The 13,245-nt window shown below is 43.6% G+C and overlaps 1 protein-coding gene across 1 annotated transcript in view; it reads right to left on the reverse strand.

Moving 5' to 3' along the window:
• The window catches only part of GNPDA2 (glucosamine-6-phosphate deaminase 2), a 68,713-nt gene that overhangs the window by 14,272 nt on the left and 41,196 nt on the right, over nt 1-13,245 (reverse strand). Inside the window, exon 6 of the mRNA XM_069201749.1 lies at nt 7,999-8,173. Within this exon, the coding sequence (XP_069057850.1) occupies nt 7,999-8,173 (175 nt within the window). The remainder of the gene's footprint in view (nt 1-7,998; nt 8,174-13,245) is intronic.

The raw sequence follows: 13,245 nt of genomic DNA on the forward strand, positions 1-13,245 counted from the left end.
TGGATCTGTGTGAGCATTTAAAACTTCTCCTTTTTCAAGAAGAGGTTTAGAAGGCGCATGTCTAAGATAAGACAAAGTCCTCTGTCCTTCTTTGGTACCAGAAAGTAGCAGGAATAGCAACCACATCCTACTTCTGATGCAAGCACCTTCTCTATGACTGCCTTGGCAAAGAAAGCCTGCACTTCATGATGGAGCAAGAAGAGATGGTCCTTTGTCAGTCACTCGTAGGTGGGTGGCGGGGTGGTCACAAAGGGGATGGAGTAACCCCTTTGGATCATCTGTAGGATCCAGGTGCCTGACAGCACTTACGGCAAGTGAGGCAGGTTATGGTATACCCTGCCTCTCACTAGGTGCTCATAATTGGCAAAGGGCAACCTAAAGCGAGTTGGAAGCTGTTGCTGCCAGTGGGATAGTGGACTGATCCAACCGCTGGCTTCCTGTCCCACTTTGTCTTTTGGACCCGCACCCTTGGTCACAAAAAGGCTGGGAAGCCTGCTGGTTGTGGTGGCTGAGAGGGAATGGGTGCGGCTGGAGACACCTTCCGTGATCACGAAAGGGGTGGAAGCACACTGGGGTTGGCAAGGGGCCAAAGACCAGCCCAAGGACCTGGAGCTCTGCTGTCCTTAAAGTGCTCCAGCCCCCTGTAGGGCATCTCTAAGGCCTTCATTAAAGGGAAGTGGGGGTTAATAAGGGGAGATTCCCAGCTGAAGCATCTCCATCAAGATGTTCATCTTGACAGCCACTGAAAGTCCAAGACCTCTGCCATCCTATGCCCCACCATTGTAAAAGAGGCTCCTTCCTCTTTAGCCATAGTAGGAGGAAAGACCAGTCCAGTGTCAGGTGAGGTGTCCAAACCACTGACCACCGACAGTTCCTCATACCTGTTTTCCTGTTCTTCATCTGGAAGCTAATAACCATAAGGGTTTGTAGACCTCTCACATTCGTCTCCCTCTCCAGGACGACACCCATCCGGATCCATGTCAGAGTCAGGAAAAACTATAGGGCTGGTGTTGGCACTGGAGCGGGTGCAGAGGGTGGTCTTGGTCTCGCCGACAGTTCCACTATGGATCCAGTAAAAGATCAATGGGGCCCGACTGGCGCCAAGGATAAACTCACCAGTGTGGGTCCAGTGTGGGACCCTACTCCCCTGTTGCGGGACCTGAGGGCACTCCAGAGGGACCAGGCTCCCCAAATAGGAGGTGCATAGCCTAATAGAACCTCTTCAGCTTGGCGGGTCACTCTGGAGAAATCAGGGAAGCATGGAGGGGACCCGGGTTCAGGCTCCACTGACTTGTGGGGCCTGAAGTGCCAACACTCCTGCATCTCGTCAGAAGACTTTGACGGACAAGGCAAAGACCTATGCCTCCTCAACTACTTGGATTTCTTATGTCTGTAGGACTTACCCAACTTCTCAAACGATTTGGAGTGTGACAACGACCATCAGGAAGGGCTCCCTGAATGGTCCTGCGACCTTCCACTCAACCTCAACCGTCACAGAGTCAACTGATGTCGGACGGCAAGGAGCTTGAGGGAGCACTTCCTCAGTGCCTTTAGATGCATGGCACGGTAGTCCTTGCAGGTCTTGGAGTCCTAGTTCCGCTCCAAGAAACGCACACACACCAAGTGGAAATTTGCCTGTAATAGGCCACACATGGGATTGAAACCAGCAGGTTTCTTGGGTGACAAACCTCACACCAGGAGAAAGTACCTAAAGTCAAAGGCAGTGGGGTAGCTCTGACCAGATCAGCACTATCTGGCATGGAAAGGGAAGAACTGCTGTCAGCGCACCGGGATGGCGCCTATAAAGGTCCTGACACAGAGCCGAACAATGCCACTTACCAGGGTGCAGAAGAACCACTCAAAAATCCTTTGGATCCAGTCTGATGCCTGGGAATATTTTAAGATAAGGCATCTGCAGCTTTAAGTCTCTATCAGATATGGGGTTACACTAGCCCAACCTTTAAGTGCTAATATATTTGGGGCCACTAAATATAGTTCTTCCAGTTAATTGTTAGATCATATTTCAGCATCAAACTGGCTTAATGTAGGGTAACATTTAATTTGACGGTGACTTTAGAAAGTCACCACGTTCTTGTCCCAAAGTTCTAGTAGCCGTTTCTAATTCACTCCAGCAGTTATCACGCGGAAAATACCTTCATTTTCTTCCTTTTGAATATTAAAAAGTCAGCACTATGTAGGCCTTGCAGCCCACAAGTCAGGTATTTGAAAGTAGTACACGTAGAAATTGAAACTTAAGATTGCCACAGTGACTTGCAGCCAAGAGTTATATTTTGATGGATACTACTAACTGCAGATTCCTCACCCATGCACCAGACTGAATCCCGAGACTTTTCTGAGCAAGACCCTCGCACACTGGTAGGGGATGTTTAGCCGTTCAGGTTTGGATATGTCCCGCCCCAGCCATGATGCAAAGGCTGCAATTCAAAGCCAACCTTGGCATGTAAGTGTCAGTCCCTTTCTTTCCAAGCCTTCGATGCAGATCTGGGAGCCCGCTCCCCTCTTCTGTCACCTGAAAATAACATTTTCTAAATTGTATTCCAGTGTGCATGGGACATTTCTCCCTTTGGAATGACAGATGACAGGGTGTAACTCTTGTGGTGACTTACACAAACAGTTGTCAGTGATGGACCCTCACAAAGGTTTTTCTCTGGTGTATGAGCTCCTTGCATGACTCCAAGTAATGCAACAACTGCACTTCAATGAATCGGAAGGCCACCCAGGACAGTGAAACCAAACTATATTGTCGAGCATCATAGGAAAGCTATAAAGGCTCCACTCAGGTTTAAGTCAAGGATGCGTTCTCACTCCCTAGAGGACGTTGTCACATTCAAAATCATCAGGCAAGTCAAGAGAAAAAGGCATAAGAAGTCCAAATATAGTTCCCCTTCGTCTCACCACTCTAGAAAGGCCATGCAGATGTCATGGTGCACCGAAGTCAAAGTCTAAGTCTCCTATTACATAACTGATCCTGGCTTAAGTCACAATCCAACACAAGTTCCTGGCCCACTGCCAAGCCACTACTTCCTTTCACGGTTATATCTCAGTTCACCAGGTAGAATCGAATCAATTTCTTCCTCTGTGGCTGGAGCTTAGCACAAGGAAATGTCAGGCAAAGTCATTTTTCAAGTTACATTTTTATGCTTAGGAACAGTGGCAACATCTTAATTAGTGACCTTGTTTATAATTTCTTGAACTGGTGCAATAACATTCTAAATAACAGTCCATTATCAAGATTATACAAAAAAAAAAAAAAATCGAAGGCACACGTTTGTCATTATCAGATGATCAGCTTCAGATTGCCGTTCTCTAATTCTGGAGTTCAGCATTTGCTTCATTTGTTTAAAACTAAAACTATTCTTCTGGTCTGTAAGTGCAGCCAAATTAAGTTGAAACAAACTGCACTCCATCTACCTTGACAGCAGAATTCTTTCCAATATTCTATAGCCATATCCTCGGTACTTAATTTATTTTAGTTTGTTCGTTTTATGAGGGTTGAGCCTGCGTATAGCTTGAGAGACGCTGTAGTAGTTAGAAAAGGTCTCAGAGCCCCGTCCATGTCACGTCATTGTCTTTCATTGGTTTGTGGGCTTGCCTTTTAAAATCTGCTTGCTTTCATTAGTGGAAGGCATGCATATGTCATGCCTTTTCCGGTGGTTAGCCCTCCTCGAGCGCAGTGACCAAGTACTGAAAACATACGAGACTCACTGTTTTCCGTCCGGTTTGTGAACCACTTTTTCTCTTTTTTTGCAGCGCGATCATGCTCTTTCACCCCCCCACCCATTTGATGAGGCAAGAAAAGTCCGGTTGGGAGTTTACAACTGCTAATAGCTCTAAGTCGGAGAAATGCGAGACCTGTTGCATTGCAAATGCTTGTTTATTTTGGCAAAGGTGCACCACGCCAGAAATGTTTGCCAGAGCGATGAATGCGGAATTACCACTCACAAGACCGATTAAGGAGCTGGGATGAACCCAGTACCCCCTAAAAAAAGTAAAAATGGCATTCTAGGTGTTCATAAATTGTCCTGCTACTAAGAGCTTCCAATGGTTTCCCTTGCTTTCCGCACTTCATATTTCTTGCAAAAGCAGTACCCAAGTGCCTATTGCCTTTCGTTCCTCCATTACCATTCAGCGGATCTTCTACAGTGACACCTTAATTTGATTCTGTATTAAAGGGTCTTGTTTTCTCCTCATTTCCTAATAGATCACTTAGGGGCATGTGTTCACCTTTTTGACTATGACCATGAAGTTAGGCTTTCCACAATCATGCCCTTATCAATGTCACCTATAGGAAACATACATTACCAACACCCTATCCTTCTATAAAAAACAGCGCTCGGAAATTACATTCAGGTCTGATCTTCCGTTTAGTCAGACCATCATGAACATGTTTTTGGAGACTCAGTAGATACTGCAACAACCCTAGATTAGATAAGTCTAACAATCTTTCTGTGCTAATATCTGAAATTCGTACGTTAACACAAGCACAAGTTGCTTGGTACTCCTGTACTCAATCATTCGGCCGTAGCACACAGGTGCATTCCACTTTGTGAGAAAACAGGGCTGATTGCAGAGGCCCCCTAACTTTTTGCCCCCATTTTCCACTTTTTGCTGGTGTTTTCCTGACTGCGATGGTGCCCTGGGTACTGCTAACCAGTCCCAAGGCCTGTGCGCTGTCTAAAATCAATATGCAAATTAGGCTAATTATAATTGGCTAAGTCCACCTACCTATAAGTCCCTAGTATATGGTAGGGCATGTAGGATTAGGGACCACCGCATAGGTAGTGCACCCATAGGTGACCTGCTGAGGTGCCCAGTGTCATTTTAAAGGCAGGCCTGCCTTGCTGGCTTCTTTTAAATTAAAGTTATATGCAAATTCGACTTTGGAATTAAAAGTAGTTCTAAAGTCTTAAACTACCTTATTTTTACATATAAGTCACCCCTATGGTGTGCCCTATGTGCCCCTAGGGCTGGGTGCCATGTAACTATAAGCAGGGGCCTTATAAAAATAGTTTTATAAGCCCTGGATAGTAAAAAACAGCCAAATTCGTTTTTCCCTCATTGTAGTCAATGTCCTCCATAGGCTAGAATGGGGAGAGTTTATTTTAATTTTAAACGTCCCCTTAAGTAATGGATAACAAGAGTTTGGTATCAAATTAATTGTTATAATACATCCCACAACTTCCAGTTGTTGGATTTAATATAACTTATTCAGGTAAAGAGTTTTAAACTTTACCTGAAAAGTTGCCAATTTCAGCCCTGCATTGTTTTTGCTGCTGTGCTCTGATTGGCCAGCCTCTGGCAGCCTGGCCAGGCTGCCTTGATGAGGTGTGAAGTGGCCTGGCTTCACAAAAAGAGATGTGCCTGTGGGAGGGAATCTCCCCTCAGCAGATGGTGAGGCAGGAAGGGGGAGGGTTGCCAAACAGGTCTTCAAAGGCAGAGAAGGACATTTGGAGCACCCCAGCAACACCCCCACATCCTGCAACCCCAGACAACTAGGTGCTCCCTTGATTAGATTAGGAGAGGGCTGGAAAGGGGTGTGTTTATGATTTTTAGCCACACCAGTGGGTGGGCTCAGCCAGATGTAACCTCCAAAAATCAGATTCAGCCATGATGGATTTTTGAAGAATGTTGCGTCCTGGGATCGATTTTTGCCACACTTCCCAGAAAGTGGTCATCACAGGGGGAAGGACTCTGCACCTGATTGGAGAATCAGGACCCCCCTGTTTTTCACCCATGAGCAAGGATAAAACTGGCAGACCTGCACCCACACCTCAGTCCCCTACCAAATCCAACAAGGAAGAACTACAGAAGGAGAAGGACTGCCCTGCTGGACCCCTGGCCTGCACCTGGAACCTGCACTCAGAAGGACTGCACCAGCTGCACAATTGGGCTTCACCACAAGAAGGACTTTGCCTGGCTTCAACTGGTTCAAGGAGGGACTCCCTGTTTGCTACAGGTGAAAAATTGCTAACCAGAGTCCCCTGCACCAACTCCTGAAGAAACCGACCAGCTGACCACTGTCCAGTGGCCAAAAAGGAGTTTGCGCCAGGTGCATTCTGGGAGTTGTAGTCCGCACCCCCCCCCTCTCCCAGGATCATCTCAGAGCTTCTGGACCTTTGGGGTGAGCTGTGGACCCCAAAAGAACCTTAAAAGAACATCTGGGAGAAGCCCCAGAAGTTTTGAGAAGTTTGGAGAACTTTTGAAAAAAAGCTCCATTGAGGGACTGACCTGCCGTGGCAACTCTAGCCAGCTTGCCTCAACTGCGACCCGGCCTGATTTGCAGGTTCATCCCGCTGAAGAAAATCTCAGAAAAAGAGACTAAGTCAGAAGGTAAAAAGTTGACCGGGACCTCCCAGCCTGCGTATCTGAGGAGGGCTCCAGGGACGTCGGATCAAGATCCAGGTTTACACCGGTCGAAGGATTTTCACCTCGAAAAAAACGACTATGTCCGAAGGTAAAAATCTCCACGAGGGTTCCCACGACACGTATCCGGAGAAGAGTTCCAGGAGATCAGATCGGACTGGCAGGTTCGTATCGCTGAAGAAAATCTCTAGAAAAGAGACTAAGTCTAAAGGTAAACATTTGACCGAGGCCTCCCGCGAGCTGTAGCCATCGCGGCCGGCCTCAAACTTTGATTTTGCCCCGGTCAAGGTGCAACCAGATGACCCGATTGGTGCTCTTTTGGTTCTAGGCGCTAAAAAACAATAATTCTTTAAAAATTAATATCTCCGGTTCCCCTTATCCGATTTTATTCGCTTTTGTGTCATTTTAAATATGAAAATATAATCAATTTTTACACCTTGGTTTTGGATTTTTAAACTGTTTCCTGTGTTTTATTTAATTACGGTTTTGTGATATTTGAATGCTTTACATTCTGTCTCCTAAGTTAAGCCTTGACGCTCGTTGCCAAGCTACCAAGGGTTGAGCTGGGTTTAATTTACTGAGACCTGAGTGGAGGTTAGTGGCCTATTGCTAAGTGTAGGTACTTACCTGCCCTTATCAATAACCCATTTCCAACACACTTTGTTCTGCTTTCAAGGTTACAGCCTGTATAGACTGGCAAAAGCAAAAACTGCAGGATAGGTGAGAGGGAAGAATGCATGTGCACAGATGCAGTCAAGGAGAATGAACAATTGGTGAGTAACCTTACACTGATTTAGAAATCAGCTTATGTTTTACAAGAATTCAAGTAAAATAAACCAAAACAAGCACACAAGACTTTTTGTCAGTTCAGTGCAGATGTTATATGCCTATGGGAAGTCATGCCAATATCGATATCATACAGAGTTTCACATTCTGACCAGTTTAAATTTGTCAAAATTCTGTCACTTTGTTTATATTGTTAATGAAAATGAGGACTTGATGACCAGCATCCCTACAATGACAATGTAACTAACTTTCGCCATCCAGGCTGCACCTCCAACCTAAAAAATATGTGCTGCATATTGGTGCTCTTCATGATCTTTGTTTTGTATTCAGCTATCAGGCTTCGGTTTACAAAGTACAAAAGGATGGATTATTTTTTAAAGCTTTTCAAGGGAAACCTGAAAAACAATAGCGAGGGTAACGAATGCAAGGGGTTTGGGTTGTTAAAGAACCTTCACATGTTGGTCAATTTGACAGGGTTAGTGATTTCAAATATTATTCCAAAATGTATTCCTCATTCCTCTCAAATACTAAGCAGCGCAAAAGAATTAATTTAACGCAGCCCGAAATGACGTATGGAACGACTGATTGATTTTATCAGGTTTTCGACTACAGACCTTTTGCTAGCACAAAACATTACAATCAGAATTGGAAAATGAAAAAAAGAAGGTACTCACAATTCTTATAAAGTATTAGAACTTCATGTTCCTTTGTCCAAATGTATGTAGAAATAGCTGAATTATCATTACTCTTATAAAAACAAAGACTAACCCTATGCAATGATAACAATATTTTAAATGTCTCAATATAATGTCTGACTCCAGCACTCACCTTTAAAGTACTTGACAGTTTTAACTCTCAGTTCCAAAGTAGCATCTTCGTCACAAACAAAGATTGTCCGAGGATGTTGCTGAAAAGCAGAAACAGTCCACATGTGGTTCACACCCTCTTCTATTGCCTTGTATAAGGCAAATGCTTTATGAGCTCCTGTTATGAGAATCATGACCTAGAAAGTTTGAAATCCAAAAATATCTGTAAGACGATGTCACTATGATTTATATGTATTATGATTTATTTAAAATATTTTGAAATGTGTTAATCAACAATCAGAGAAGGATGCAGGAACACAATTCCATGTCCAACTGTTGCTGTCTAAGGACAGGTCTATCTGTCAATGCTATCACATCATTCTTCATCTATTCAAAGACTGCCTCAGTAGTCACCCTCAGTTTGGAAGATATACTAGAGCAAAGTCCACAAATACAACTTTAAAGTCAAGTCAAAAAATGTTTATTTAGACCACAAGTCTTTAAACAACATACAATACAACCCCACTTTAAGACAACTTCCCCATAAATACAATACATTTCCCCCAATAAAACATATAAAATGAGCATTAAAATGTTAACAATCCTCCTCATTTAACCATGTGGTAAAAATCATTATTCGGACGTGCCTAAAAAACGTTTTACAGCAATAAAAAATCTGCCAATGGCACATGCAACATCCAAGAATCACATATCCGTCAAGACTGAAACTGCTTGTGCATGATATCTAGTGCCATATTTTATAAAAAATGGCCATATAAATGTTCTCCCTAGTGGAAGGACAGCCCAACAATACATTAAAATGTGCAAAATATCCCATTAAGTTACCAGGCCACAGGTGCAATTGCCCGCAAGGTCCATTAACGCCAATTTTATCTCTGATGAGCCATACCCGGGGTTAATTCCCACTGTTGCCCTTAATAGTTCATATCTTATCCTTCGATTCCGTAAGCGGTCCAAATAAGGGAACCAATCTTCCTTTCCTCATGAATTTAGCATATACTGGATGGAATATATGCCCTCTAAATATTTTCAGTCATATTCTCTAGACAATTTCTTGCCGTATAGTTTAATTTCCTTCTTAGAAAGCTCTGGATCAAACTTCTCTAGGTCCAACATACACCTACAACTATCCACCAACCTCTTCCTAGTGCCCTTTGCCCATCTCATCTCACTCACAATCTCATGCTTGCACCATAATGCGACCTTATGCTCTTTGCCCGCCTCCAGCCAACCCCAAAATCTAATTAGAGCTTCTTGAGCTAATACATTCCAAGTACCAAACCAGTTTAAAATCTGGATCGTCTGAATCGTTGCTGACACTGGCAGGGACATGATATTTTTCAAACATTTCCCCCTCCTCCCTGTACCAATTACTTTTCCCACTCTCACACAATAATTCAGCTCCATACAAACTTTGTGGGGGTATCATAGCCTCATAAGCTTTTAATAATGGCCTATGGGACATCTCTCCATAGTCCCTATTAAATTTCTTCAGGTTGCTTGTCAGTGCAAGGGCTTTTACTTTTGTTGCTTCAATATGTATATGCCACCTCAAGGATGCCATGAACCAAATCTCCAGATACTTATATTCATTCACCTGATCCAACTTTGTGCACCCCAAATACCAACTACATCAAGTGACTTTCCTTCCAGTACACAACACTTTTGTCATCTCCCGATTCACCGATAACTTTTTCACTTGACAATAATCAGAAAATGCATCCAATTTCCTTTGCAAACCTATCTTTGTCCGGTCAAATGTCAATAAATCATCAGCATAAAAAAGGCATGCCACATGATGCCCATCCATTTTGGGACTTGCACCTCTTTCCACAACCAATGCTGCTGGTAGATCAGTGATAAATATGGAGAACAAAAGTGGGGCCAGCACACAACCCTCAAGTAGCCCATTGGTAACTGGGATATCCTCGTCTATGATAACTTGAGCCCAATTATGCATGTGCAGTTTCTGGATTAATAACAGGGTCTTTGGTATATCCTGCTTAATCAAGGTTTCCCAAAGGCACTTATGATCCACCAGCTCAAAGTCCGCATGGACGTCCACAAAGCAACAAAACACCCTACCCCTTTGCTCTATCGACTTCCGAACGATGGACCATAAGGCAAAACAATGACCAGTAGTTGAGTTGTCATCTTTGAACCCACCATGCTCAGGAAAATAATTTGATTTATAACAACCCAGTCCTTAAGAAAACCCAATACAATTTTAAAAAACAATTTTTCACCAACAGGTTAATCAACCTATAATTCTTCTGGTCCTTTACATCCCCTTGTTTATGTATGAGCCTAATATGTGCACCTCTATAACTTACAGGTAGCTGGCCTAAATCCAATATGTTATTAAACATTCTACAAAAAGAAATTCACCCACCAATCAGATCGGGTCTTTATTATAGCGGCCAGAATATTATCTAGGCCAGATGCTCGAGTCAGTACCAATTCTGATATAGTGCGTTTAAAATTTCCTGCCAAAAATAGGGATCTAGTAACCTCATCTATCCCTATCCATGGGATAGTTGGCCCCGCCACCTGCTCCGACCCAGGACTATACATTTCTTTTATGTGATGGACCCAGGCAATGTCTTCCATTACACACTTCATACCCGCCAGTGATTTCCCAGATCCATCCTGCACGAGTTTCCAAAACCTTTTAAAGTTTTTACTATATATTGCCTCCAGTAAATTTTCCCAACACTTCTCCTTGTATGACCTATTCTGATTACGTACCATTTTTCATATATTTTCTTTACTTTCTGAAAGGTAATATAACTCTCATAATCATACCTCAATCTAGGGCTTTTCTCATAGTTTCTTACTGGGGACTTTAATTTCCTACATTCCTCATTAAACCAGGCGCTTCTTTTCCCCCAGGAGCTCTTAACCATATCGTCTTGCCCCTTTTTACCTTACAGGACCACCTTTAAACAGGCAACTACTTAGTTAAGAATGTTCTCAAACGACTTTATATTGTTAGCCGGACCCATACTTAACATGATTTCTTGTTGGAAGGAGGCTAGTGCTGCCAGTGACTCCTCCAAGATACATGTAGTGAGGCACTTTGGCTAATCAGTTGTTATGGGGAATACCCTTTTTCTAAATCTTCTTACTCCCCTACTTAGTTCTAATTTTAAGGGGTAATGATTACTGCCTCCTTCTTCCCACACCCAGAACTGATTGATCTTATCAAAATTCCACGCACGCGTAAACATATAATCAATTGGACAAGGCTGCATACCTAAATGTGCGATTTTTTGGCCGATCTGACCCCATCCGGCCATTATTGCAGAATAGGGCCTTTGTGGCCAAAAATTTGTTAAGTTCTGCCTCACATGGCTCACATTATATTGCTGGAAAACTAGCAGAATTAATATCATATGCGGAAAGTATTTCTTTATGCCATAGATCTACTCTGACGGGTTTAATTTATGGTCAAAATCCCCTGCAATAATGAGTAAACCTTTATGGAACCTTCCACATAATAAATCTACCTCATCCTTGAATCTTTCCACTTCAGATCTATATTCTACCCCACAAATATCCTGTAGATATATATTAACTATTACCATGGAGTCATATCCCGCCACCCTGCAGACTCACCCTATATGCCATCATCCATTTACAATTCAAATCAATTGGCACAACCTTCTTTGTAATTCTAGTGGAGCTTCTATTAGCAGTCCTATTTAACTGAACAAAACCATCAAACAATTGGGTTTCGTCACACAGCCAGGCTTCCTGCATACATACAATCTCTTGCATCTTAACCACCTGTTCCAATCTCTCCGATTTTAACATACTCACTAGACCATTCATATTCCATGACCCACAATCCTAATCGATCTGACTCAACCACCCCTCATCCTCATTACCTGGTAATGACGAGGCCGCATACCTATTCTTGTGGCACACACCATCCCACGCTACAGCTCTACCCTCATCTTCCAGCATTTCAATTCTCTGAATAAGCAGTATCCCTTCCTGAAATACTTCACTTTCGGCCTTTATAAGCAACAGCTTCACTAATCCTGAACATAACAGGACTTTGGTCACTTCCTTCCCCTGGCTATTTTTTCATGAAGCCTACCTGTCTAAGGTCCTTGGTACCTAGGTGTTTCAGACTTGGGCATTTGGAGAAGGGAAACAGTAACTTTGAACGGTTGGGGAGTAACTTCCTTTTTCGTTTACCTTTTTTCTCCTTTTGGGCAGGATCAAAATACAACCATAGATCACTATCCATTCCATTACCTATAGAGGCAGATGGCAACTAATCCCTACCCCATTCACACTACCTTTCCTATCCTTCCTTTCCATTCCCACCCTTCTCCCTTCCATTTCGCCCTGATTTTTTACGTACCCTTCCCGACCTTTACTTACTTATCATACTCCATGTTCTCTCTACTCAGGGGCTGTTGGTTCCTTCCTTCACAATTCCCCTGAAATTCACCCCCCTCTTTTTTGAGCACTCATCCTTCCCACTTCTCCAGTGGCCTTTTTGGATGGTTTAACTTCAAGATCTGGAATTAAGGAGTTGCCTCTGGCCCTGTGGACAGGCACCGTAACTTTCCTAGTACTTATTCTCACACACTTCCCTGTACGTACTCTTTTAGGCCTTGGTGTGAACCACCTGTAACAAGCAGATTCCCCAAGTCTCTTTACCAACATACAATGCCTTGACACATACACACTTTGTGTTCCCGCCTCCTCTTTGTGGGGTACTTCGGCTTCTTGCTTATCCCCTTCCACTGGTCTACCCACAGTCGGCATAAGAACCTGTATCTGCTTCAATTCCCCCACCATAGCCTGAAACTTCTCTTTCTGTCCTTTCAAAACATCATGACACATTACAGATACCTCAAGTAGACCTTGCAAAGTCTTCTGTAGCATCAACATAATATCTAACATTGATCCAGAGGATGATGCTGTAAAATGAACATTTAGAGTAGAACTTTCCCCAGGCACAGTGATCGCATTGTCATACGCCGAGCACCTCGAGGCTCCCCGCAGGGGGACGTCGCCGTTGCCTCATGCTGGCCCTGTGGCTCTCTGTGGTCTTTTTTCACACAATGTGCTTTTTCCTTGCGCTCACTACCGCGAGGTTCCCTAGCACTGAATCAGATCCCAATCAGCGTCACATCATTGTCTCCTGATGAGGTGGGCTGGCACGAGCATGGCGGCGTCTGCAATCACAGTCTCTCGTGGCTAGTGAGGTGTAACTCAGCCGCAGAGG

This window comes from Pleurodeles waltl, chromosome 1_2 (genome assembly GCF_031143425.1).
Source record: "Pleurodeles waltl isolate 20211129_DDA chromosome 1_2, aPleWal1.hap1.20221129, whole genome shotgun sequence".
NCBI classification, from domain to species: Eukaryota; Metazoa; Chordata; class Amphibia; order Caudata; family Salamandridae; genus Pleurodeles; species Pleurodeles waltl.